At 36.4% G+C, this 17,040-nt stretch overlaps 1 protein-coding gene across 2 annotated transcripts in view; it reads left to right on the forward strand.

Annotated features, from left to right (window-relative positions):
• LOC113048202 (microtubule-associated serine/threonine-protein kinase 1-like) overlaps positions 1-17,040 on the forward strand; it is a 42,622-nt gene that overhangs the window by 17,775 nt on the left and 7,807 nt on the right. For both annotated transcript variants that reach the window (XM_026209878.1, XM_026209963.1), the window contains 17 exons: positions 3,489-3,577; positions 3,675-3,750; positions 6,160-6,232; positions 8,553-8,710; positions 8,805-8,880; positions 9,714-9,923; positions 10,732-10,833; positions 11,737-11,869; positions 12,827-12,894; positions 13,212-13,288; positions 13,389-13,597; positions 13,704-13,842; positions 14,743-14,875; positions 14,955-15,120; positions 15,339-15,440; positions 16,692-16,814; positions 16,881-16,990. In XM_026209878.1, coding sequence (XP_026065663.1) covers positions 3,489-3,577; positions 3,675-3,750; positions 6,160-6,232; positions 8,553-8,710; positions 8,805-8,880; positions 9,714-9,923; positions 10,732-10,833; positions 11,737-11,869; positions 12,827-12,894; positions 13,212-13,288; positions 13,389-13,597; positions 13,704-13,842; positions 14,743-14,875; positions 14,955-15,120; positions 15,339-15,440; positions 16,692-16,814; positions 16,881-16,990 — 2,044 coding nt within the window. The remainder of the gene's footprint in view (positions 1-3,488; positions 3,578-3,674; positions 3,751-6,159; positions 6,233-8,552; positions 8,711-8,804; positions 8,881-9,713; positions 9,924-10,731; positions 10,834-11,736; positions 11,870-12,826; positions 12,895-13,211; positions 13,289-13,388; positions 13,598-13,703; positions 13,843-14,742; positions 14,876-14,954; positions 15,121-15,338; positions 15,441-16,691; positions 16,815-16,880; positions 16,991-17,040) is intronic.

The following is a 17,040-nucleotide window of genomic DNA, read 5'->3' on the forward strand; positions in this document are numbered from 1 at the left end:
TGTCATGGCTTAAATCAAGTAGAAAAAACTCTTAATGGTAGCATTATTTGGTATTTAACATGCACCTTCAGCTTTAACGTTTGCAGGTCGTTTACATTCACATACAGCTACATTACACACTGCATGAAAGGCAATATTGGAAATGGCATAATGGGGCACTTTAAGTGTTAAAGCTTCTGAATGTACAGCCTCTTATGCAAAGTATGATATTATGTGGGTGAAACATCAGAAATCAGTGGGATTTTACAGCTTTAAGGATCCCTGGTGTGTATAAGCAGATGCTTGAGTCTGTGTTTGCTAGTCCATTACCTACTAGAGACCTTTATCATGAGCCACGCATCCGTCTCCTCTGACAGCCTGCCTTCTTGTTGTTATTCTCCAGTTTTCATCAGTTAGCGACCTTCACCGAACTATACAATAAACCTTAGATTTGGACATTATTTCTGGAGCTTGATGTGGTGTCTTACTGTTTCGTGTGTATCAAAACACATGCGACTTTGCTAGCATCCACAAAAATGTGCTAGCTGATCTGCTAGAATAATGATCACATCTTTGAGAAGTGCAAAAAATCGTCAGTTTGTCGCAGGGTTTCTGCAATGAATATTTAATTTGTGACATCTAGGATGCTGAATGGTGATCTCATGAATATTAATCAGAATGTGGACGAATATTCAAACATTAATTTTTTCTGTTATGGAGTAACAAATCATGACCAGTGTTAGTATCACTGAGATATTTTTATTGTTTGAATTAGTTTTTATTTCGTTTTCTTTTAAATTTGAATGTTTTAGTACTTTTGTTGTATGTTTTTCTCATTTAATTATTGTTTAATTTTTTTGTGATTTTTTCTAAAATGATTTCAGTTCACGTTGTTTTAGTACATAAAGTTAAACAAAAAAATTAAAAGGAGAAATATTGCCTTGGCATGATGACATGATATAAGATTGGATTTTTATTGTATTTTATTTTATAATAACTTTTCTCCTGACATATTTGAACAAAAATATGGGATTTTGTAGGTTATAGTGAATATTATCATTTTTCATTGGCTCTAATTAAACAACTTGTGTTAATAAACCAAATTGTGCTTTAAAAATGAACGCTTGTACACTATAGAATTAAATGCAAAAAGGTAAAAAAGACCAAGCTCATTGAACTTGCTATAGTGTTTTTACAGTTCGTTGTTCTCTTTGTATTTCAAAGGAAATCCCATTGCAGACTTACATTTCCAGCAATGTTCATTTTTCTTCTTCAGAGCGTACTGTAGTCATATTCTTTGCCATGCAGATTTATTGTTTCAACTTTGAAGCTTATTTGAATCTGAATTGGAGCATTTGGATGAACTTTTCCTGATGAATTAAGCATTGCAAATCAACAGTGAGTGCTCCTGATGGCCCGGCAGAGGCTGTGAAGAATAAATCAGATGTTTCTCTGCTCTCGAAGTGCTTCGCAAACACTGAAAAAAGCTCTGTTTGTTTACAGAGAAACACTGAGGGGAGTTAATGAAAGAGAGTTTGCTAAATGGGTCAATGCTGCTGAAAGTCAGTGTTATTGTTGCAGTTGTGTGTGTGTGTGTTTTATTTTTGGCGCTGTATAATGCAGTCGTGATTGGCAGCATCAGAAGAGCATCAGGCACCGGTGTTTTCTCCACGGGTGTGCTGCCTGCTGTCAGAGGTGTTTTTGATTTATCGCCCTCTTCGGCTTGAACTAAGATCCAGCACAGATCAAGCATATGCACTCAGACACACATATTTCCTCTCCTGACTATCCTGTTACATGCAGAAAAGCTCATAAACAGGGGATATAAGATCCACCTGTCAGTCATGCTTTGTGTTTCAGAGATATGAATGCATCCTGTCTATAAGACACTTCCTGTCTCCAGCTAAATGAAAGATATACTGTACAATATCCCATCCACATGTTTACTTTGTGTTATTCATCTGCCAGGGATTTTAGTTCAGATCAGAGCTGTTATTATTACCTCAAAAATTAGAACCATTAAAAATAGTTTTCAGTAATTGAAATAAAACTGATACAAATAATATATATATGTATTTTGCAGGAAAAACTTAAAGTTAAAAGGCAAATAAGTCTACATAAGATAAGTACTAAAATGACTAAAAATGAAATAAAAATGAATTAAAGCTGAGCACATAACCCAATTACTAGAACTTAAACAAAAATACAATAATTAATACTCGCGCAAATGTTTTCTTGAGATACTAAAGTTGCTCAAACTGAAAGATAAAAAAAACTAAAGCTAGTCAGAAATATTAAATATATATATATTTAAAATCTAATACAAATTACATAAGTTACATACTAAAATCTAAACAAAAATTATTAAAACACCTTTATTTATACAATTTGGGGAAAAACACCTCATAACATCAAATAATTCAAATTAAATTTAGGAAATAAAAAGCTATGAAAGCAATCACATATTCATTCCCAACAACTAATTCTAATTACAAAGAGTCAAATAAATAAAGTATTTTGTTTTTGAATGTAAGGAAGGCGTTTACTCCTCTATTCACATTTGGGAAAAACACTAACCTTATCAATAACCTAGGTATTTAAATTTAATTGAAAAGTAGTCTAACTCGCCATTTGAGAGAGATTTGGGGAAGAGAGACGAGCAGATGTGGCCACAGGCATAAGATCATGAAAATATTTTTTATGAATCTTCACACACTGTCATACTTTTGTGATCTGTGATAGTCTTAGTGAAGTGAAACCGAGATGCAGAGAGAAGACCAGAAGGACACTTAGCTGTTTTTATCTCCGCTGGGCTCCTGTCTCTCTCTCTCTCTCGCTGAGGGTTCGAGGGAAGAACATCACTTACTGCTTCCTGCAGTCTGATGCTGATGCACTTCTGTTAAATATTTCACAACGCACACACTCTGTCTGTTCTGCTGCAATGTGCTTTCTAAAAAAATACTGTCTAAATGAAAATAAATACAAATCAACTCGAAAAAAAATTAATTCATTAATATTTATTCATTTCTTTTGATTCTGGGGATAAAAGTGACTTGGATAAATTCCTGACCATGTGTGTTTGTTAATTTATTTTTAGTGTTTCTCACACACACACACACACACACACACACACTTGTAGGTCTGAATCTATAGGGCAAGATGCAGCCTGAGGAACTACAAGAAACCGATGAAAGCAAAGCAAAAGAACAAGAGACAGAAAAGATGATCAGAAGGAAGGAGAGCAGTGGGGAAAAAATAATTGGGAAGATCACTCAGGATTTTAATCAGGAAACACACACACACACACACACACATCTACATGCTTAGATCAGGTGTGATGATTGTTCACTCTAAGCGAATAAACTTTCTGATTATTGCATGATGTCATTAAGTGAGTCTCTATGCTGATTTGTTGACGTTGTTGTCTTTCTTTCAATAGTTCCAGATCCAAACAAATCACTGACCGCTTTCTTTCCCGTCCTGAATGTGTGATTGTTCGTTTCTTTCAGCTGTCGCACCAGTAACCGCAAGAGTCTGATCTTGACGAGTACGTCTCCGACTCTTCCCCGGCCTCACTCTCCTCTGCCGGGACACATCGGTGAGCAGAGCACTCCTCAGTGATCACATGATCCGCTCCTCTATCTACATGTGTTATTCTCTCTCTCTCTCTCTCTCTCCGTCCGTCCGTCCCACAGGAAGCAGTCCGCTGGACAGTCCTAGGACGTTCTCCCCCAGCGCACCGGCCCATTTCTCTTTCGCATCATCCAGAAGGTAAATAAATAGCTAAACAACCAAGAAGCTATCCTCAATCTGATGCCGTAGGCCTTGTTTAGAAAGCCTGTACACATCTGATGTTTTTGACATGTCTGACTCAAATCTGTTTAGTCATTGCAGGACAGTAATGTCTCTGTATCTCATGGGCTTCATGAGTTTAGGACCATGGCGAAATGTCATGATGGACACCCCAGTTATCAGTCCTCTCTTTCAACACTGGCTTCCACTCTCATGCTTTTGCCAACAACTTACACTGACGACACTGACAAAGCAAACAGATCAGATTTAATCACTCGCGGACAGTCAGTGCTAAAGATCAGATTTGAAGAACAAATCCAGTTTGTGTGCTGCCTGACTGAAAGCGCACATTTTCCCTCATCGATCTTGATTTCACTGCTCAACAACACAACAATCTCAAGACTCAAACTAGGCTTAACATCCAGAGCTAAGCTAAAAATCAATACAGACAGTGCAGAAGTTACTCGTTTTTTTTCTTCACACTTTTGACCAAGCAATGCAAAATCTTTGCTCTTGTCTCTTCTGCTCACAAAGCCTGGATTTAGTCGATCAAAAATGATATTATAAAATATTATTTCAATTTAAAATAACTGGAAATGTCAATATATTTTAACATGCAATTTATTTCTGTGGTCAAAACTGACTTTTCAGCATCATTCCTCCAGTCAACATTTCTGATTATTGCGGTTTAAAACGGTTGTCCCTCTAACAATATTTTTGTAGAAAATGAGATGAATTTTTTTCTTTGATGAGAAAAAGTTTGAATTAACAGCTTTTATTTGAAATAAAAATATCCTGTGTTATTATAAAAGTCCTTACTGTACATTTTTTATTCATTTGATTTGTCCTTGCTTGATTAAAATATAATTGTTTACATAGTTTTGAATGGTAGAGAACATTTGAAAAATCTTCAAACATATTTTAATCTTCTGAATAAGGCTAAATTTTGTGTTTGTGTATCCTGGTTTGTTTATTTATGCATATATCATAAAAATAATTGTTTGTGAGCAGCAGCAGGAAGGAAGGAGATTCTCCAGGTGTCTAACACACACACACACACACACACACACACATATCTCAGCATCATCGTTCCCCAGCGAAACATCCTTTTGTTCTGAAAGACGAGTGCAAAGGAGAGATGTGCCTGTGTCCTGCGAGGGCTAATATTGGATTCAGTCAGTATAAATCTCATGCAGCGAGATGGTTGCACAGTATGTGTCATCAGTCCTGTCCAAAGCACAGCGCAGCTGCTCGCTGGAAACACTGGAAGATGAAATATAGTGCTTGACAAAGACCACACAATCCAGCCCAGTGCAGAAATACATCACAACAAAAGTGTGTACATGCACACCATCAATAAATGTCCTGAAACTCTTGGGCCAAGCCGAGCGGTTCGGCCCTGCAGAGATACTGCTTTCATTACGAGGAACCTTTGTTTCTGAGCGCACCGGTCCTCTTTTGAACGCGCTCTCTTCTTATGTAGTTTTAATGACCCCACTGGGCATGTTGCCTGCACAGAAATACACACTAAACAAAGCAGAAATGCGACAGTTGCCTAGCTACCACACAAGAATGCCGCCACATGAAACAGACTCGTAAACTCAAAGGACCTTGATAACTGCAAACGGGAAGCCCCGCCCCCAATGCACGCCATTGGTTGAGCTGATGTTTCTGTTTGTTGCAGCCAGTGACACTGAAATTACATACCTTTTTTTTTTTTTTAATTTTTAATAATTTTTTATTATAGAAAAGATAAACATTTTCACGCAAGGAAGATGTTTTTGTAAGGAGTCATTTATGCATTTATTTGATTAAAAATACAGTAAAAAAACGGAAATATTATTACAATTTAAGATAACTGTTTTCTATTTGAATATATTTTCAAATGTAATTTATTCAATGCTGTATTTTCAGCATCATTACTCCAGTCTTACTCCAGTGTCACATGATCTTTCAAAAAATGATTTTAATAAGATGATTTGCTGCTCATGAAACATTTCTGATTATTATCAATCTTACTTATACTTCTTAATATTTTTGTGGACTTTTTCTAGATTTTTTAGGAATAGAAAGTGAAAAACAGCATATATGTCTCTACCTTTTTATCTAAAATTGTATAGTGTAATATCTATAAAATTGTAATATCTAATGCATCTTTGCATTCAAGTATTAAGTATTAATTTCTTTCATCTGCAGACTCATACTGAACATACCTTCATTTTAATTTTGCTTGATATGAAACATTTAGCTGAACGTTAGCTTTCAAACATGTACTCTGGTTGCAATGAACCTGTTATTAAATTTTTGTAATTTTTTCACGTAAGATTAACTGTGCATCTGGTACGTTTTGGAACGGATTAGGAAACTTCATTTTGTCTGTCTTCGTAGGGCTGATGGCAGACGCTGGTCTCTGGCCTCTCTTCCCTCCTCTGGATATGGGACAAACACACCCAGCTCAACGGTACAGGACCAACCCATCCATAGAATGCTGCTGCATTTATATTTTTGACTAAATAATCACTTAAAGGTGCTGTTAACCATTTTCAGACACTTAAATACTCTCCTCCACCATCAAACACATGTGGATATATTAAATAGACAGGCAAAACAGGATAAATCAAAATGGGTGAGAATGATGAATTTACAAAGAATAATAATGGAGAAATTGTCCATTCTGCCCTTTTATTCGTAAATTTTGTAAAAAAAAATAAAAAAATACAAAATAATAGTGCATTGTCTAAATCATCAGTGGTCTAGATCCAGTTCATTAAGTCTGAATTGTTATAATTCATAAAAAGGTAACATTTTAAATTAATGACTGTTAATTAGATAATGTGAAATTATATGTGGAATGTGGGCTTCATTAGGGCAACTTGACATATTTTTTAACATTCATGTTCATTGGTCTTCTTGGGGAAAGTTCTTGAGGTTATCTGGTTTTGCTCATAGACTCAAGTTGCTTTTGGCCTTTTATTGACTCCACAGTGACATATATTTGCGATTAAAGGCAAACTCATTCACTCATGAACACAGGGGAGCATCAAGTAGGAGTGAAAATCATTAGCGCAGGCCCCTGTGTGTACTATGCATTTACAGTTCACTCGACTCCTTTGGGTCGGTAATCTTCTTTCATAATTGCATTATAAACCTTCTAAAATGACTCTTGCAGTGTCTTTGGCTCTGAATATTCAAGCCATGATTCTGCAGACAAGCAACAAAATAGGCTATAGAATGCAAAAAGTTGAAAATTTAACATAACTTTTAGAAAACGTAAAATGTTTTAGCTTTTTTTTTTTTTTTACAAAATGTGTTTTTTTTTCCTCATCATTTTATGACACAACTTAAACTAAAACCATTTGAAAATAAAAACTTACGTGCAATAAAATACAAATATTTTAATAAAAAAAAAATGACATTAAAGTGAGTGAAGTGACGTGACATTCAGCCAAGAATGGTGACCCATACTCAGAATTTGTGCTCTGCATTTAACCCATCCGAAATGCACACACACAGAGCAGTGAACACACACACACACTGTGAACACACACCCGGAGCAGTGGGCAGCCATTTATGCTGCGGCGCCCGGGGAGCAGTTGGGGGTTCGATGCCTTGCTCAAGGGCACCTAAGTCGTGGTATTGAAGGTGGAGAGAGAACTACATGCACTCCCCCCACCCACAATTCCGTCCGGCCCGAGACTAGAACTCACAACCCTTCGATTGGGAGTCCAACCCTCTAACCATTAGGCCACGACTTCCCCGCAATTATGCATTAAAATGCAATAATAATAAATTATGAGTAGTAATGTGTGTATATATCATTATTTTTACAAATAATAAATGTTTAAAAAATCTTATTCTTAAAAAAATTCTTACATTTTTTTTTATTTTATTTCAGATGAATATTCACCAAGGCAACATTTCTCATTTTCATTTAAAGTTCTAAAATCGACAAAAAGTAAAACTAATATATATATATATATATATATATATATATATATATATGTATATATATATATATGTATATATATATATATATATATATATATATATACATATATATATATATATGTATATATATATATATATATATATATATATATATATATATATATATATGTATATATATATATATATATATATATATATGTATATATATATATATATATATATATATATATATATATATATATATATATATATATATATACAGACTTATTATTAAAAAAATTATAAAAGTGAAAAGGAAAAAAAATACTAAAACTGTAACAAAACTGTAACAGAAATTTAAATGAAAACAGAAAATATAAAAAAATCTAATTCATAATATTAACAAAAACTAGAATAGTTTTTACTAACTATACTAAAATTACACAAGTCAACACTGTCTGATTGATTGATTGATTGATTGACAACCTCCAAGATAAAGTCCTAACTGATTTGTTAGTATATGATTTTCTAAATGTATTCATAAATATAAAAATGTAACGATACAGCAGTGAAAAAAATTGTATTAACCATTTTAATTTCGTCAAGACATTGTCGCAATGTTTCTTTGAAAGGTATTTATTTCTGTTTCTGCTTAAGATGAATAGAAATTCTAATTAGTATGAAGGTGTTAAGGTGTCATAATTTTGATAAAATAAACAGTAAATCGATCTGTTAATAGCATTCTCTGTTTATTTTTGTGAGACCACTGTGAGACTTTTTTGCCCCATCTCTAAAAGTTTAGAAATGTGCATCCTGTATGGTATTTTCCTCACTCGTTTGTGTCATGTCTTTAGTCTTCCAGCTCGTCTCAGGAGCGGCTGCATCAGTTGCCGTTCCAGCCCACCCTGGACGAGCTGCACTTCCTGTCCAAACACTTCGGCAGCACTGAGAGCATCACTGATGATGATGGACGGAGATCACCGCAGGTGCGACCGCGCTCACGCAGTCTCAGGTACACAATCACACATCAGTGTCTGAAGGAACCAATCTATGCACAGTGTCTCCTATTCATCTTTTATGTTCCTTCTCTCTGCTTCTCTCTACAGTCCGGGGCGATCGCCTTCCTGTTACGACAATGAGATTGTTATGATGAACCATGTTTATAAGGAGCGGTTCCCTAAGGTTAGCGAAACACAAACACACACTTCAGACTAAAATTGGATTATTAAAGGTGTCATGATATGAGAAATCACATTTGCTTTGATCTTTTGTCTTTGTACTGAATCTAGTTTGTTTGGATATTGTGGTATTTGTGACATCACACAGACAAATACCATCTCTGGAGCAAGACATCGACGAATAGTTACACAGCATCGCAGCATAGGCCCCGCCCACTGGCTTTCAGTCACTTAAAGGGACAGTTCACCCAAAAATAAAGATTCTGCCATCATTTATTCACCCTCAAGTTGTACCTGTATGAGTTTCTTTCTTTAGCTGAACACAAAAGATGATATTTTGAATAATGTTGGTAGGTAAACAGTTTCAGTTTCCATTGACTTCAGTTGTAAAGACAACAATTACAATGGAAGTCAAAGGTGATCGAAACTGTTTGGTTACCAACATTATTCAAAATATTTTTTTGTTCTCTTCTCAGCAGAAGAAATTCATGTGGATTTGGAACGACACGAGAGACTGTCTCTTTAAGAGGCTTTAGTGTTTTTTAATTTGTGAATGCAAGCACTTGCAGAACATTATTAAAGCGTTGCAGATATGTTTTGCCTACATTGCTTTTTTTCAAATTTTTGCCATTCCAGTGAAGTCTCACCCCGAAAAAAAAAAAAAAATCTTATTTTGAATGAAGAAAATGTAGTTTTTAGGACCAAGAGTTTTGCACTGTTGCATTATTTTCTGGAAATATTGACGAGTGTTCATTTTAGACCCGAGTTTGTCTGTAATTGAGCTCAGAATGTAGTCTCTGTTGAAGTTATTATTTAAATGTTGTCTGTTATCTTCAGGCCAGGGCTCAGATGGAGGAGCGCTTGGCTGAGTTCATCGAGGCGTACTCACCTGAGAACGTGCTGCCGCTGGCTGACGGGGTCCTCAGCTTCATCCACCACCAGATCGCCGAGCTGTCCCGAGACTGCCTGACCAAATCTCGTGAAGGCCTCATCTCCACCGTCTACTTCTACGAGCTGCAGGAAAACCTTGAGAAGCTGCTACATGAGGTGAGCATGTGTGTGTGTGTGTGTGCGTTTCTGCTTGTATGAATTGATATCTCACTTTACTTGACTGGTTTATTAAATAGTTTTATTAGTTCCATAATATTTCATTAGTTCAATGTTTGTCTGTTGGCTATTTAAAGAAATGATCTAGTTAATATCTAGTTAAAGGATCAATTATAATGCATTTCATTATTATAATTTTTTATTTGTATTATTATTATTCGTAATAGTGGTAATATCAGAAATTTTAATTCCACACCATCAGAAATTGTTGCAAAATTCACTATTCACAAATATTTTAATACTTAATGTAATAAACATTAAATATTAAAACATTAAATATTTTACTAAATGATTTTAAATTAAAAAAGAAAAATTTAATTAAATGTAAGCTTCTGCTTACATGAAAAATCTATCTAAAGTAATGAGAAAAAAAGGCAAATTATTTGTAAAATTGAACTAAAACATATATTTATTAATTTATTTGGTAATTTAAGAATTAATTATCTTATTATTTTATTTTATTATTAAGTATTTAATTATTTATTTAATATATTGTTTAATTTGGAGTCATTCAGCCCTTCATACATTATGGCCATGATCAAATCTTTTCCTTGAGCTTCAAATTTTGTAACCAACTATATATTTTTCTACAAAACTAATTTCGAGCATCCTAAATAATATGAATTCACTCAAGTGTGTGTCCGAACTGTTGACTGACCGGGTAGATTAAATGATTTTTAATTTTCCCATTAAGATTTTTAAGAGATTTCAGTAGTCAAAAGTATCTCTAACTTGTGATATCTGTCAGGCCTATGAGCGATCAGAGAGCTCAGAGCTGACCTTCATCGCAGAGCTGGTGAAGAAACTCTTCATCATCATCTCCCGTCCTGCCCGACTGCTTGAATGTCTGGTGAGAGTCTCCACAAACACACACACACACACACACACACACTTGATCTGCCGGTCGCTGGGCTTGGTCGTTTCTTCAGCTTACTTTGTGCAGTTGTGATGGCAACTGGCTGATGGGGTCACCAGGGGTCAGGAGAAGAAAGTACGATGTACTGAAAGGCCCGAGTGTAACAAAACCCTCGACTGGTTTTTATCAAACACAAAAGACCCCTGAAAATGTGTCCAGTAGTGCGATCACTGAAAATATGGATCAGTGGTTAAATAAATAATATGGATCACCAGATAAATACAAATGTGGACATGAAATATTGTGACATGAGTTATTTTGGTGATACTTACGATAGTGAAAAATAGTTAATGCATTAACTAGCAAAAACTAACAACGAGTAATAGATTTGTTACAGTGTTTATTAATCGTTCTTAACATTATTTAATGAAAATACAACTTTTAACCCATTTTTAGGTTCATGTTAACTCAGGTCCACTGAATATGAACAGATATAATTTTAATTTTAATAAAAAATTCACAAACTAGTATTTTTTTAATTCTTAGTTCATGTATTACAGTTTCCTCAAAGATATTAAGCAGCAGTTTTCAACATTAATAATAATAATAAATATTTTTGACTGAAGACTGGAGGAATGATGCTGAAAATCCACAAGAATAAATAACATATTAAAATACATACAATATAAAAAAACAGTTATTTAAAACTGTAATAATATTTCACAATATTACTGTTTTTACTGTATTTTTGATCAAATAAATGCAGCCTCGGTGTGCATAAGAGATTCTTTCAAAGGTATTGAAAAGATCTATCAACGCCAAATATTTGAGCAGATGTGTATTAAGTACAGAATGCAGAAATTTAGCAAAAATGCTATTTTTTCCATGTTTCTCCAGGAGTTTAACCCTGAAGAGTTTTACCACCTTCTGGAGGCAGCAGAAGACCACGCTAAAGAGGGCCAGCTGATGAAAGCAGACATCCCGCGATACATCATCAGCCAGCTCGGCCTGACCAGAGACCCTCTGGAAGGTGAGAAGGACAAACACGACCGAACATCCTCACACAGCGAGCGCGTGTGTCTCTGGAGGGAAAGAGCGTAGAAGAAGCCGGGGAGAGGAAGGGAAATGTAGGTCATACTGAGAGACATTGTTGAGATTATGGAGCAGGTGAAGGTGGTGCACAGGCGGTGGGAAGTTTGGATTCCTGCCAAGAACACAGGGAGATGTGTAAGCAACGCTGGGAAGCTGGCCAAAAGCAGCCTGGATACACTTATTCTCTCTCACTGCAGAGCTAAACACAACAAAACACTTAACAGGCAGAAAATTCACTGTGTGAATTCACCAGTTTAATTTACAGATTTATGTAAGATGTTTTTATGTTCATTTCCACCTTATAAACAATGTGACTCAGTCTCATCAGCCCTAATTAAGTAGCATTGGCTCGACCAATGGTGTTGAGTTTAGACCATTGACTGACCAATGGCAGACTGATGTAGCATTTAAAAAATAACCATTATTTTTGCTGTTCAGTTTAGTGCTGCTAATGGCATATCAGAGCGATTTCTGAAGGATCATGTGACACTGAAGACTGGAGTAATGATGATGAAAATTCAGCTTTGATCACTGGAATAAATTACATTTTAAAGTACATTCAAATAGAAAACAATTCTTTTAAATTTTAATATAAATTTACAATATTACTGTTTTACGGTATTTTTTAAATAAATGCAGCCTTGTTGAGCAGAAGACCTATTTAATAAAAATTCTAAATCTTATTGACTGCAAACTTTTGAACAGTGGTTTATTATTATTATTATTATTATTATATACCCATTATATAATCATTTAATTAATCTTGAGGCTATTTTAGGTTATTAATTGGCCTAGAAACGTGTCAAACTTCTAAAACAACTAATTTATGTCTCAGAGCCAGTACATGTTCACTGCATAGTAAAATGTATTAACCTACCTTGCTTCTTGCATGCAGAAATGGTGAATTTGGAGAGTTATGACAGCGAGGGACCCCACACGCCAGAGACGGACGACTCTGCTGAAGTGAGTGTATTAATATAATCATGTTTATATTGCTTTGCAATAATGAAAAAGATTGCAAAGATTGAAACGTTTACCCACTAGTAATTTAAGAGAAAAAGAGGGTGTGGAAAAAAACAGATCAAGATGTGTTATATAAGCCTGCAATGTTCTCCCTCTTTAACATGGAAACATATTTTTAATGAAGGACTAGGCAAACTCTCGCAGCACGTCAGGGATTCAGGATAAAAGTGGTAGAAATGAAACGGCATAGGGAGTGAAATTATACTCCAGTTGATTTATTTCCCCTGCACTGAATCCTTTATGTGTCTTTGTCTCAGGGGAAGCTCAAGGCCATCAAAGCGCCCTGTGAATCAGACTTCCAGACTATCAAACTCATCAGCAATGGAGCGTATGGGTGAGAATACCGCTATTCACTCTCAAATTACTCTGAAACTACTCAAAACCAATATGTAAATGTGTATAAAACAGATCTCTCCCTGTCGTTTGGATCGCAGAGCTGTGTATTTAGTCCGACACCGAGAGACTCGGCAGCGCTTTGCTATGAAGAAGATCAACAAACAAAACCTGCTCCTGAGGAACCAGATCCAGCAGGCGTTCGTGGAGCGGGACATCCTGACCTTCGCCGAGAACCCCTTTGTGGTCAGCATGTTCTGCTCTTTTGAGACGCGCCGTCACCTGTGTATGGTTATGGAGTATGTGGAGGGTAAGACATTATCCTCATTCTGCAGTTGATTGAATCCTAATTTCTACACACAACCCAGATTTTAGTCATTGTTTAGCCAATTAAAAACACTTTATTTTTTATTTAGGCGGTGACTGTGCAACGCTGCTAAAGAATATCGGAGCACTTCCTGTGGAAATGGCCCAGATGTACTTTGCCGAAACCGTTTTAGCGCTGGAGTACATTCATAATTATGGCATCGTACACCGAGACCTGAAACCAGACAAGTAAGTGATCGCCCCCTGTTGGAGTGGAGGACACGTATGAAAACAACTTATTGATCCAAAGTACTGTACAAAGTAGAAAAAAACTGTACTGCAAAAGCATCTTTTACACATTTTACACACGTGCATTAGTGCCCGTCCAATTATTCTGCAGCATTTGTTACTGAAGTATTTATCCCATTTATTTTTCTCTTTTTAGTTATAAGCTATAAACCAATCCAACCAGCAACAAGGTGAATCTCAAGTTCACGTTACAAACTTTGATTTCAGACAAAAAAAAAATTTCTTCAAAAGTAGAAGACTGTATTTTGTAAATAATTGCAACCAGGTAATATGCATATATGTGATGAAGGCATAGCTAGCTAGCATACTGTAGGCTGTGAAAGAACGTGAAAGAACTACAAACACATAAAGCACTGCAAATGACATCAGTGATTTCAACAGATGTTGAGTGTGTATGTAAAAAATATTTTAAGTTAAAAAATTTGCATGCACACACTCACACAAACATGTTTTCTTAAGTAGTTTGAGAGCATTAAAAATCTGCCTCATGTCAATAATAGTGACGTGATACTCCCAGTCTTCTGATTTGTGGAGATTTCTCTGCAGAATCATGGGTAATGTGGTTTTTCATAAGGAATTCTGAGGTTGATTATGACTATATTAAAAATACATTCAACAAAAGCTTATATGATCTATTAACTAACTCGTTGTTTACCGTAGGTCTGTCTTTAATGGCTTATAAGTTATCGTTAAAAATCAATTCTAACACTATGAAGAAAATAAACAGGATTTTTACTTTGGGGAACCGACTGTAGCTCTCTGTTACAAGGTGTAAAACAGATCTCATGTTGTCATTTATTTCTGAAGCGAACGCTCATGGTTTGTGGTTCTTCTTCACAGTCTGCTGATCACGTCGATGGGTCACATTAAGCTGACAGATTTTGGCTTGTCAAAGATGGGACTCATGAATCTCACCACTAACCTGTTTGAGGGACACATAGAAAAGGACGCCAGGGAGTTCCTGGACAAACAGGTAAGGAAAGAGGCATGTCCTCTTGTGATTCAGTTCACATGCCAGGTGTACACAGGATGGTATTGTCTCTCTGTCCCAGGTGTGTGGCACGCCGGAGTATATCGCCCCGGAGGTCATTCTCAGGCAGGGCTATGGGAAACCAGTGGACTGGTGGGCCATGGGTATCATCCTCTACGAATTCCTAGTGGGCTGCGTGCCGTTCTTCGGAGACACGACTGAAGAGCTCTTTGGTCAGGTGATCACAGGTGAGTCTGAATCTTGAGGTGAATCCTGATCAAACTTCATGTCCCAGCACATCAGAGCTAATATTAGCAGCAGCGGTGTTGATTTGTGCTAAAGCAAACACATTCTTCTTCTCTGGAAACCTCTTCAAAAGTGCTCCAGAGCTTTGTAATGCCATACACTGAAAAGTGCTGAAGAGCTTCAGTGCTGCCAACAGATTTCTGTGTGTGTGTTTGTGTAGATGATATTGAGTGGCCTAAGGGAGACGAGGCACTGCCTAGTGAAGCTCAGAGCCTGATCTCTGCCCTGCTGCAAACCAACCCACTAGTGCGACTGGGTACAGGTACACATCCACCAGTTTAACACACTTTCACACACTTACCGTATTTTCCGGACTACATACTTATGTATATACAGACTTATAGTCAGGTGCGACTTATTTATCAAAATTAATTTGACATTAACCAAGAGAAAACATTACCTTCTCCAGCCACGAGATGACGCTCTATACTGCTCAGTGCTCTAGAGGCTGTAGATGGTAATGTTTTTTCTTGGTGCTTGGTTCTAAATAAATGCGACTTATAGTCCAGTACGACTTATATATGTTTTTTTCCTCATCATGACGTATTTTTGCACTGATGCGACTTATACTCAGGTGCGACTTATAGTCCAAAAAATACGGTATGTTATAAGTCAAGACGTCATGAATTCAGATTGGACATATGAGGCCATATTTTAACAATCTAAACGCAAAGTGTAAAGTGCATGGCACAGGTGCTATCAGGGAATGTCCAAACGGTTGGCGCGCCCGGGCGCATGGTCTAAATGGGTTGTCCCTATTTTCTTAATGAGTAATGGGTGTTTTTTTGGGCGTAACATGCAATAAACCAATCAGAGTCTCATCTTCCATTCATTTTAAGAGTCAGTTGCGCTCGTGTCATGACGGATTTGCTATTTACACAGCTGTATTTGGCATGTGCAAAGACAGAACGCGTCTCCGAAATGAAACGGAGCTGCTCATGTGTGAGCAAATATATAGCCTAATTCTGATATATGCGATGACTATCCATTATGACATGTAGGCATTTATATATATATAAATTTTGCATTGCATTACTTTGTAATATTTGGCATGTTTGTGTGCTGCTGTGCATCCCTGAGTTTAATAAGCAGCGTGTACGTTCTTTAAATAACAAAGAAAAAACATTGCGTCAGACCTTAGACCAGGTTTGAGTTGGTCTATGGCGCAGTCTATTTTCAGCACCTTAAAAAGCGCCTGAACACACCACTTTTGATAGTGCATTCAAAAATTATTTCTCAAAAGTATCGCAAGAATGCATTGATGCTTTTGGAAATGGCAGCCCAGAACAATCCTTATCAGAGGACAGAAAAACATTATATGTTTGAGTTGTTTCACAATGAACAAATTGTAATTGTCAGAATAAAAAGGTTGCATTTTATGTGTGCAACACCCTGTGACAGAGGCAGTCCCTTAAGAAGATGAACCATGATTTTACTAAAGTTTTTATAAATTTTTAACAGGATTGCGTGTTTATCTATTTGTCTATAAATGTGCTTCTCTTTACACTAACAGGTGGAGCGTTTGAAGTAAAGCAGCACTCGTTTTTCTTGGGATTGGACTGGAATGGTTTACTCCGACAGAAGGCCGAGTTTATCCCTAATCTAGAGTCTGAGGAGGACACCAGCTATTTCGACAGTAAGGACACTTGATCGCCATCTCTCTATCTCTCATCATCATCATCTCATACTCCCTCTGTTTCAGCACGGTCCGAGCGTTATCGGCACATCAACTCCTACGACGAGGACGACACCAATGACGATGAGCCAGTAGAGATAAGACAGTTCTCCTCCTGCTCGCCGCGCTTCAGCAAGGTCAGTCTGACACATGGCTGCATTCATATTTCATGCTTTCTTTCTCAGAA

Source organism: Carassius auratus, chromosome 1 (genome assembly GCF_003368295.1).
Source record: "Carassius auratus strain Wakin chromosome 1, ASM336829v1, whole genome shotgun sequence".
In the NCBI taxonomy this organism is placed as follows: domain Eukaryota; kingdom Metazoa; phylum Chordata; class Actinopteri; order Cypriniformes; family Cyprinidae; genus Carassius; species Carassius auratus.